General features: G+C 49.2%; 1 protein-coding gene across 1 annotated transcript in view; it reads right to left on the reverse strand.

Moving 5' to 3' along the window:
• The window catches only part of POC1A (POC1 centriolar protein A), a 59,259-nt gene extending 53,756 nt beyond the window's left edge, over positions 1-5,503 (reverse strand). The window contains exons 1-3 of the mRNA XM_057407789.1: positions 5,410-5,503; positions 3,790-3,874; positions 712-883 (exon numbers count right to left, since the gene is read on the reverse strand). Coding sequence (XP_057263772.1) covers positions 712-883; positions 3,790-3,874; positions 5,410-5,427 — 275 coding nt within the window. The 5' untranslated portion in view covers positions 5,428-5,503. The remainder of the gene's footprint in view (positions 1-711; positions 884-3,789; positions 3,875-5,409) is intronic.
• Between the last annotated feature and the right edge of the window lie 6,026 nt (positions 5,504-11,529).

The following is an 11,529-nucleotide window of genomic DNA, read 5'->3' on the forward strand; positions in this document are numbered from 1 at the left end:
CAAGGAACAGTAAAGGTTACCTCTCAGAAAAGTTTCCCTTCTGTCCAAAACCACAGAACATCCCCAAATCTGACAAACACTCATGAAGAAAACAACAAAGTTCTGTCAGCAGGGCTCAAAATAAACAAATCCCAAAGACAGAAATCGCATGCCAGGAAGGTGTTAACTCCTTCAGTAACATAACACCCTTGAAAGGCACCACAAGTTTTCAGATTCTTTGGAAGCAGTGTCTTCACCCATAGACCATGGGGCTGCTTCTCCCTCCCCTTTTACTGAAAGTGCAACACTGGTAAGCTGAACGTCTCAAACCTGATGTTGATCAAAGAGGACTTTTTGTTGTTATATTTATGTTTCAGCATCTTGCTTAACACTGCCAGAGAAGCAAAGGATGGATTTGCTAGGAGGAAAGACAAACTGGGAGAAAAGGGAAGAGAAAAATCCAGCAGTTCACCACTGATGAGTTACGTGAGCGACCTCTTAATCAGCACAGGAAGTTAATACTAAGCTTTGCAAAGGATTTTAGTTTTGTTTCCAGTGCAATTTCAAAACCAAAGCACCTCTCCTTTATAACAGCTGTCACATAAAATGTTTTTTTCTGTCCCTCAAACAGATCCCAGTCCCATAGCTGGAGAACTGCTATCAAGAAGCAAGGAGGAATCCCAACCCACAGTTAAAACACCACAAGAGACATTGAAGAGAATAAATACTTACACACTGGGAACCCATAAACGGACTGTTTTGTCTCTAGAGCCTGAAGCCACAAGGTGACCAGAAGGTGAAAACTGAACACACATCACTGCATCTTTGTGGCCCACAAAGCGATAGGCTCTCATCTGAGGTCTCATATTCCAGATCATCAGGCACGAATCCATTGAGCCACTTGCTGAAATACAAAGTAAAAACAAAGCCACACAAAACCAAACTTGCATTAATTCCCCTCCACTTACACTGAAACTACATTTCATACTCAGTTCACCATCACAGCTTCTAGAATCTCAAGCACCTTGTCCTCAAAGCTTCACCAAAGTACTGCATATTGTATATTTCACTGTTAATTCAAACAAAGTCAGTCGTGCATTGGCTTGGACTGACAACTTCCAAGAGTCAGGTCATGCAACAGCTGCAGAAGCAAAAGCCACACAAGTTGCAAAACTCCTTCCACATAAACACACACTAAGGAAACACAGAGGAAGTCGTGAACGAAGGTGTTCATATCACTTTTTAAATTGGGAAGCAAGGACAGCTATCAGCTGCAACAGATTCAATATCACGTAACATACTACAGATTAAGCAGAGAAGTGCTGCAAGTTGGTGACTGAAAGGCAACTCAGCCACATCACCCTCCCATCCATCTCCTTTACTGCAAAAGGTTGATCACATTCAGCTCAGCAGTTCTTATATATATGAAAAACACAAGCTTGCAACACAACTAGAGCAGTGTTCAGTTCGCTATTACCAGGAAAGGTCTGCAGGACTTGATGGCTTTAAGGAACTACAGATGGAGATGCGGTCCCTCCATCTCTTCACACTGACTCTTTGACTCATGCCTACTTCTGTACTCATTTGTGGGAATGAAAAAACAACCGAACAACAACAACCACAACTTGCCTTTACTCTTGGGCTTCTGAGAACGGAGTGCAAGAGGGCAAAGGCATGCTCCAAAGACAGGAAGAAGAGAAAGGGCTGGAGGGAGACCCCAGAGGGCAAACACTTTACTTAGAGGAAAGTGGCCAATCCTCAAGACAGATGCTGCTTTTTCAAGATCACCCTCAGCAGCAAGAGCAAAGGGTCACTTAAGCTACATCACCCTCTCTATCTGACAGGAGCTGTATCAGTCCCTGCCAAGAATACCAGGCAACAGGATTCCTAAACACAAGAGTAAATTCCACTTCAGTCTAAAACTCCCCTGCCCAGGTCCCATCACCAACTCAGAGCAGTGAAAATCACCCTAGTGACTGGAAAAAGAGTAAACATATGCCTGCGGTAACTTAAAGTCTCAAACAAATACTCCTTTAAATCAATTCTAATGCCTAAATAACAGAAAACTTTGTAGATTTTTCCAGAGGCAAACACAGAATATATGCATCCTAGCCTGCCAACAAACCCAAGCTGCTTCTGTACTTCTCTACCCGAGTGCCAAGTGGGGCACATCTTCAGGGAAAGCTTATGATGTTCCTAGAAAAAAAAGAGCAGTTTGATGGTAGGTTTTGACATAGCAGGACCATAATTACAAGAATATTTCACTTCATTGGTGATATGGCAAAACACCAAACAGATTTTGCTGGAAATGTCCTATTTCAGTTATTTCAACACAAAAAAATAATTGTCATCCCTCTTCCTGTTATTGATTTGGGATTCATATATGCATAATGAATGAACCTGTTTGGAATGGGCATGTTCCCTACGAGAAAAAAGTCCTTACTTGTCAGTTCAGTTGTTTCTCTTTGGGTTTGTATTTTATATGTTTCCTTACAAATATTGAAATTTAAGGGGTGACAACTGTGTAAAAGTAGACTGAGCTGCAGTTCAGTGTCAAGAGGTTTGAATGTTAGTCACAACTACACCAAGTCATTGCCTCGCAAGGATCCCAAGTTGTAGTAGGACAGCTTCCCCCAGACTGATGTTAAAAAATTCAAGGAAAAGAATGCTCTGACATCTCAATAAAGCACTTCAGTATCATGCTGCTTATATGCGACTTGTTTGCAATAACAATTACTGGGCTGGGCAAGCACTCTAATGGAACAAAGACCAAGTCCTCTAGGTTTGGTTGTTTTATTTCGCAGGGCAGGAACAGGGAAAAACAACTTCAAAATCTCCTAAGTCTGACCCAGCAGTACCTAAAAAATAAAAATCCTCAGAATTTGTTCCCTTTCTTACCCGATGTAATTTATCAAAAATATTAAGAACATCTATTTCACCACCCAGATGGAGGCAACAAAAGCCCCTTTACTACTTCTGGAAGGCCATTCAAAATAACACTAAATTACATTCAAAGCACCCTTGCTAAACAAAGATCTGCACTGACTGGATAAAGATTTAGGGGTACACAAACAGAATCACGGACGCAGAGCAGAGCCAGATCTTGCTCTGCACTCAAAAACACAGGAAGTGGAAAGGAAAAGAGAGCAGACAGTAAAAACAGCAACAGGGAGGAAGGATCCAAGACAAGTTTGATTCCTTTTCACTTCCTTATAGCTTCCAGAGCATTGTGTAGGTTGCAAGATCCAAAACAGGATTATTACCCACCAGACAGCTGCATTTCCATGTACTCATGCCTGATGTGCCCAGTGCCTCAAAACTATCATTTCTGCCTTATCTTCTCTGTGAGTCCACCATGCCACACAGCAACTTCACCAAGAGCTAAAACCCCTCCTGATTCCTACCTCAATGCACATACAGTGGGTTACTGAACAGTAACTAGGACACAGGCCTTGGCATGACCACAAACAGCTGTCTAATGGGGAGAAATGAAAGATGGAGAAGAAAAAGTAAGATTTTGCCTTAAGCTGCCCTACTGCATGGTAAGGCCAGGTATGGGAAACGATAAGTTACGGTAGATGTCCCTAAAGCTCTAGCAGGATGCACACTATCTGCCACCCTATGGTTCAACAACAGGGTTCATTTTCAAAGCACATAGAGAGAGGTTCATCCTGAAAATCTCCAAAATCTCTTCGTCATGAAAACAAGTTCTTTCCTCTTGTAAAGCTCAGTACCTCCACTGCTCCCTCTGTTTAACTAAAAGGGAGAATCTCTTTACCATCTGGCCATCAAAACACAGAGACAATTTACCCAATTGTTTCTTATTGAGACTGAAGTCCACGCTAGTGACAGCATCTCTGTGGCCTTTGAAGTGTCTCTCCAGGGACGGATCTTCCTAGAAGACAATAATGTTCAAGCACTATAGATTAATAATCACTTTTGCACAATAACACTATTTTACTTCTATGACAAGTGAGCCAGGCCACATACTCATCAGGTAGAGACAAGAACACTGTGCAACACAAAATGCACATCACATGTATCAACAAACTTGAAGAGGCAAATGGTCCAAGCCGATAACCCCCTTGGACCTTCGGTGACTTGCATGAGCGATCCATGCACTTTAACAACATGCCGCTGGAACAGAGATCCCAAAGCTGACTTTGGAACAGATCAGCTGTGTGTCAGTGACCACCTGAACAAGCAGTCAAGCTCAGCTTCACTGAGAGCTGCTCATCTCAGCCCAGGTGTAGCCAGGAGGCCACTGTTAGCACAGAAGGGACACATTTGCAAGACTTAACACACCTGTTGAAACAGACACATAGAAACAGAACTGCAGCAAAACAGACTGAGCCCCTACCCCTTCCCTAGGGCTGGGAAACACAGCATTTCCCTACCCAGCACCTTGCTGCAAAGGCCAAGCAAAGCCTGAAGTCAGGGGAGAAGAGAAAAAAAAAGGAGAAGGGAAAAAAATAAACCAAATGAACCAAACACAGCACACAGAGAACCACTACAGCAGCCTGTAACACCTGAACACTGTCCAGACTTCAGAATGGGCTCATCAGCCTTCAATCCCCGCTCTCATGCACACAGCCTCTGCTTCCCTGGCAAGTCCCCACCACAGCCTGCTCCCCCCAGGAGCTGACTGCAACTCCAGCCTCGTCAAACAAGCACCTGATGCGCGGATAAACTCCACGACTCGTTAAAAGTTGTAAAGTAGCAAGCAAATTCCTCTAACCCCCTTGTACAACCCCCCCCCGTACATTGGTCAACCCTCTGCATCACACCCAGCTCCAGAAGAAGGGGGCTGACACCCTCCCACAACACCCACCACCAGCCCTCCCCACATCCGGAGCCCCCGCACTATTCCCCCCCCCCCCCAAACACAGACCCATCCTGCTGCAGCAGCACCCCAAGCCCCAGCAGCATTAAGCTCCCCCAGCTCCAGCACTGCGGAGCCTGCAGCACTAAAGCCTCCCCTAAACCTACCACTGCTTCCCGCTACCCCCAGTCTCGGAGCTCCCCCAGGCCTTCCCCCGCACGGGCCGGCAGCACCAGCACCACGCCCGCCTTCTCCCTCACCCAAAGCTCCACCCCGGAGCCCAGCGCCCCCCGCACCACCCGTCCCCAGAGCCAGGACCCCCCAGCACCACCCGTCCCCAGAGCCAGGACCCCCCCCAGCACCACCCGTCCCCAGAGCCAGGACCCCCCCGCACCACCCGTCCCCAGAGCCAGGACCCCCCCGCACCACCCGTCCCCAGAGCCAGGACCCCCCCGCACCACCCGTCCCCAGAGCCAGGACCCCCCAGCACCACCCGTCCCCAGAGCCAGGACCCCCCAGCACCACCCGTCCCCAGAGCCAGGACCCCCCCGCACCACCCGTCCCCAGAGGCCGGAGCCCCGCTCCCCCCCGCAGCACTCATCCCTCACCCCGCAGCCGGCGGCCATGGCGGCTCCCGCGCGCCGCACTTCAGTTCTCGCGCGTCCCGCGGCCCGCAGCAACGGTTCCGCCCTCGCAGGAGCCGGAAAAGGAGAGCTGCGGCACTTCCGGCCGGGGCGGCGCCGTTAAGGGTCCGGCTCCCCGGTCCCGGCAGTGGCAGCAGCCGCAGCGTGCCAACACACAGCGGGCCGGGTCGGAACAGGCCTGACAGGAAGGGCCGGGAGAGTCGGGTCCTCTGAATATATCCGGCCTTGTCTTGAGGGTGCCCAGTGCTGTTACGGGAGTCTCTTCACTGTTACAGCAGTCCTTACAGTGTTTTGGCTTTGTGAATGTGTATTAGTTAACGTTATACGCTTGTGAGGTGGGCTGATGCCAACCTCATGAGGTTTAACCATGCCAAGTGCAAGGTCCTACACCTGGGTGGGAGCAATCCCAGGCACAGCTACAGGTTGGGCAGAGAAGAGATTGAGAGCAGCCCAAGGAGAAGGACTTCGGGGTGTTGGCTGATGAGAAAATGAGCATGAGCCGGCTTCAGGGTGCGCTTGCAGCCCAGAAACCAACCGTGTCCTGGGCTGCATCCAAAGGAGCGTGACCAGCAGGTTGAAGGAGGTGATCCTGCCCCTCTACTCTGCTCTTGTGAGACCTCACCTGGAGCATTGTGTGCAGTTCTGGTGTCCTCAACATAAAAAGGACATGGAACTGTTGGAACAAGTCCAGAGGAGGCCACGAGGATGATCAGGGACTGGAGCACCTCCTGTATGAAGACAGGGTGAGGAAGTTGGGGCTGTTCAGCCTGGAGAAGAGAAGCTGCGTGGAGACCTCATAGCAGCCTTCCAGTATCTGAAGGGGGGCTATAGGGATGCTGGGGAGGGACTCCTCATTAGGGACTGCACTGACAGGACAAGGGGTAACGGGTTCAAACTGAAACAGGGGAAGTTTAGATTGGATCTAAGGAGGAAATTCTTTCCTGTGAGGGTGGTGAGGCACTGGAATGGGTTGCCCAGGGAGGTTGTGAATGCTCCATCGCTGGCAGTGTTCAAGACCAGGTTGGACAGAGCCTTGGGTGAGATGGTTTAGTGTGAGGTGTCCCTGCCCATGGCAGGGGGGTTGGAACTGGATGATCTTAAGGTCCTTTCCAACCCTGACTATTCTATGATTCTATGAATGTAAGTAAAGAGGAGATTAAATGTTATGAGAAACTTCCATCTTGTTTGTACCTAAGTAAAACAAAGGACAGCAGAAGCTTGGTGTGGTCTGTGAGGGATGAAGGGCACCCCAAAGAGAACAGCAGTGTTGAGGTGCCTCTGATACACCATTGAAACCCTCCCAGCATCATGTGCAAAGCACTCCAGCCAGACAAACTCCAGGGGCGGTTGGATCAATAAACAAGCAGAAGGGATGCTGCAGAAATAAGAGTTGCTTTGCCAAGTCTTGCTGTGGTACGGTGATCAGCGAAATCGTGTTGTACCTGAACACCTGAAAGGTGTAAGATCCCAATGTAAAGGCAAATCTGGGGTGCAATGATTTGGCTGGGGCACCTCACACATGCATAAGCAGCTGTCCATTACCTCCTGCCCTTTGAGTTCTGGGTATGAAAAGCCATGTTCCTCCCTCAGACATGGCCTTTCTGCCCACATAGCTATGGATCTTGGATCTACATCTGAAGCAGTTTTCAGCATTGCCCAAACTGTTTCTCATTACATTCTCTGGCATTTGACAGTTAGTTTTGGTATTTTTAATTCCTCTGCACAGAAATAAACCAGAACACAAAGAAGACGCTAAACATGCCTGAGATGCTGCAGAAGCCAGGTTACAACCCATTTTAGAGAAACACAAAGACAGAAAGCTGTTGTGGTGGCGATCGCACTTATTAAAGCAGGAAATGGGAACATTTGTTTTTATCAAAGGATTCCACCACCCAAAAAAGCCCCCAGCCCACCTTCCAGGTGATGCACCAGCAGCAGCCACGGGTGGCTGCTTCCCTTGCCAAGTCCTCAGCCTGGGGGTGCCACTGCCTAACACCAGCAGCCCGCGGGCAGGACGTTCACACCTGCAGCAGGCCCGAGCAAAGGCCAAAAGAATTAGAAGAACTTTCACGCCAAGTTCTTTGGAGGAAGAAGGGCCCTCAGGAGCAACAGGCACACATCAGGTCCTCGGCTGGAGAGGACGGGGTCCTGAGAGAGCCCAGTTCCGCCGGAGCAGCGCAGGCCAGGCTCCGTCCCAGCATCCGAATGGCTTTATGGCATTACCTGGCCCGGGTTTGGGCAGGACGGGATTTTCCCATCCCTCCTGGTAAGCCAGCCCCCTCCCAACGCCCCCGCCGGGGAGAAGGACCTGAGGGCACGTGTTGGCACTGTGCCGCAGGCAGCATGGCAGAGCCAGCCCCGCCGGGAGCGTGGCTCCTGCTTTCCTTCGGATGACCACGTGGGGGCAGGCTGAGGCCTCCTCCAGCCTTCAGTGTTCTGGAGATACAGAAATTAGCAGGAGAATCGATCAAACACAGCATGATCTCATTAGATGAATCATGCCAAACCGGGCAGCTCAGTGTGAGCGAGCGGTGTGCTGCTGTGGCAAAGCAAACCAGCAGGGTGCTGAGTTACATTAAACGAGGGCATCACCAGCAGAGATGAAGTCATCATCCCACTCAGTGCTTGTCGGGTCACACCTGGAATATTGTGTTCAGTTTTGTCCCCAGTGTACAAGATGTGAACAGGCTGGAGAGGGTCCAGAGAAGGGCCACAAAGATGATCCAAGGACTGGGAAGCCTGCTGAGGAGAGGCTGAGAGAGCTGAGTTTGTTCAGCCTTGAGAAAAGAAAGGTCAGGGGAGACCTTTCCACCATGTCCCAGTATTTTAAAGAGTGGCCACGAAGAAAATAGAGGCTCCCTTTTTACAAGGAGTCACATGGAAAAGACGTGGTGTGATGAGCACAAGTACTCCCAGGGAGATTCCACTTGGACACTAGAGGAAAAGTTCTTCACAATGAGAACAATCAGTCATTGGGATAATCTCCCCGGGGAAGTGGTGAACTCCCCAGAAATGGACACTGTTAAGATCTGGCCGGACAGGCCGCTGGGATGCCTAGCCTAGGTCATGCTTTGCTAAGGCAGGTTGACTCAGATGATCCTTTTGATCCCTTCCAACCTGGTATTCCATGATTCTACAACTCCTGGACATTATATAGTAATTCTCAGCAACTCCTCCCCTGGGGTCATTTGTTTGACCGTGAATCAGGAAGAGGCCAAAAAGCTCCAGCATCTGCCACCTCTGTTATAATAACAGAGCCTTGCATTGCCAGCCCTGCAGTTCCTGCACTGCAAGGCAGCACTCAGTCATGCTGAGCAGCACCAAAGCTAGTGCACAGCATTAGACCCACCCACAATTCAGGTGGGTTGTCCTTGCGTGAAATTACAGCTAACCTTTGACTTCAGGCCCAATTCAGAAAGCCCTGAACTTCTTGCTAGAGTGATCTAGCAAGTAAACTGAGTGTTTACCACTTCTGTATTGCAAACCCCAGTTCTCACATGCGTTGTTAATCTTTAAACACACGGGTTTCTGTACAGAATTCTGCAGTTTTAAGAAATACCACCAGGGGCACAAGGTACCAGGCTTCAGAAAGCCACAGTAAGGCTGTGTTCCAGAAAAAGCCGAGGTGCTCAGCAAAACCAGTGGTAGGACGAAGTATTTGTCATCTACAGAGGAAGCAGCAAGAGATGTGGGCTTGCTCAAGGCAATGCGCACAAACTAAGACGGAGCCAGCAACTGCACCCAGGTCTCCCATCACTAGCAGCACTCTCTGAAGAAGGTCACCCTGTCTCCATGACCACCATGATCCCAGCATGGGTATTCTACAGCTATTTTGTGTACCATCCCAATACGCCCTAGAGAGGGAGGCAGAGGCCTTGAGCAACCAGCCCTGCAATACTTTGGCATAATCACCCCAAATGGCTGGAATGGGACAGCCACCCTGTTATTGCCACTTTGCATCCAGAGAACACAGCAGGGATTAGAAAGCCTACACAGACAGCTGCAAGAAGCCAGAAGTTGCAGGTGAAGATCAACATAGACCAGAGCACGTCTCTGGACTACATTGTCCTCGTTGCTGCTGTGGAAGGAGGTAGCTGCAGTTTAGGCACTGCAGAGGGCACCAGGTCCACCAAGGAGCTCAGCTGATGGCAGCTACGCGGTCCCATGACTTCCATGGGGAGATGCTGCTTTACATCAGCTGAAGATGTAGTTTGCTGCCACAGTGATTTTGTCTCTTACTAATGACTTTGTCTTCCCATCTGTGCCAAACTCTTTTATTTATAGTACACAAGTTTTTTTTCTCCCGCCTGCCTTTGTGCTTGTTATCCTTTCTTACAGAGGTAAGAAAAAGATAGGGGAAAAAATCTTTTTGTCAAGTAAATCTGTCACTGACCTAAATGGAAATTTGTTCGAGCAAATTCAGAGAGAGAGAGCTTTGATCCTGTGTGAGTAAGAGGGGAAAGGAAAGGGGAGCAGACTCTGCTGCTATCAGAACAGATCTTAACTGCTGGGTAACAACTAGGCAATGGAGCAAAAGCCACATGAGTTTAAAAAGGAAGCTCAGCCAAAGGTCACCTGGCTGTCCTAGATGTTCATTATCAGAGCCTTGAAAAAGGGAGGAAGGTGACATCAGCTGATAATAGCAACGACTGGAAAAAGCTGACGGGGCTGGGGGAAAGCAAAGGGTTGGCAGAACCCCGGCACTGGAGCTGCTGGGGCCACAAAGAGAAAATCTGTTTGTCAGATCTGAAGCATTTCCTAGGCACCGAGCCAGAAAGAGCCCTGGTCATTGCAATGCCATGTTTTATTTGCTGCCTTGTCTTTGCAGGTGTTTGTACTGCTTTCACTGATCATCCGTATAGCTGAAGCGGTGAGGGGAAGGGTGACAAGGGGACAGACATAATGAGACTGGTACATATCCTGGAACACCAGAGGAATACACAGCCTGTGTGAAACCATACAGTTCTTCAGCCATCCAAGAGAAGTGGAGGGAAGGGAGCTCATACATGCCTACAGTTTCCTAAAAGAGGAGAACAATCCAGTAGTGAGAAGTCCTGGCAAGCTAAATCCAGCCAGAATCCCATCAGCAGCTTTCTGGGCATCTGCAAAGTTGGCCCCTTATGTTGGTTCTAGTGTCTTAAGCCACTGTAAGTTCTTCAAATCTGTTACATGAATGTGGATCAAACCCACCTTTAAAATAGCTCAGTACCATTGGCTCCAGCTCTGCTGATCCTGCTGGGTGAGGACAGGTGGCTGCTTTCAGGGACTGAACTTTCTCTGCTGTTGCCTGCAGGGGTGAGCGGAGTTCAGACTTCACTGAACTTAGCATTGCGTCAACCCAGAACCCAAAGTGCACAAAGGCTGGTACTAGAAAGCACTAACTGGGTTCACTGGAGTGAAGCTGAGACCTTTGGGGCCATGTGCCTGGCAGGGGCATTGCCACACAGGCACTGGGGCAGGGGCAGGCCTGGCTGGGGCGGGTGATGCTGCACAGTCCAGCACCAGCCATCTAATGAACCACAACAGTGCCAAAGGAGTGAGCTTTGGGTTCTTCCTCTCTCTCCATTAGGCTGCTTCCCAAACAGTACTGATCATTTGGCTGGGCCACGTTTGGCCTTAACGTTTAAGTCTATAATCTTGTTAAAAATCTTTATCTCAAAATATGCAAAGTTTGGGTCCTCACTCTGTGCATTAGAGAAGGGTATCGGTCTGCCCCTACTGAAGGGTGTTGATTTTCCACACAGTGTTACATGGGAGGAGCTAAAAGGATCCACACTTAGCAGAGTGGGCAGCAGGACACTGACCTTTCTAGAGAAACTCACATTGCACCAAAGCACACAAAAGCACCGTTTGGTCAGCACAGGGAAGCACGCAATCCTCTGGTCCTTCTAAAGCTTTGCACTCCCAGTGGCCTTGCACCTCCTGAAGATGCAGGGTGGCCGTCTGCTCTCCTTTCCACACAATTCCTGCAGAGAGGAAGAGCAGATCAACGTGACGAGGGCAGACCACAGAACAAAACTCGTATCTGTTGCATTTGCTGCCTTTGCATGCTGAACGGAAAGATACATCTGCTTGCAGAAAGTC

This window comes from Pezoporus wallicus, unplaced genomic scaffold, assembly GCF_028554395.1.
Source record: "Pezoporus wallicus isolate ANWC-B61680 ecotype Strahan unplaced genomic scaffold, APGP_CSIRO_Pwel_v1 contig_3568, whole genome shotgun sequence".
In the NCBI taxonomy this organism is placed as follows: domain Eukaryota; kingdom Metazoa; phylum Chordata; class Aves; order Psittaciformes; family Psittacidae; genus Pezoporus; species Pezoporus wallicus.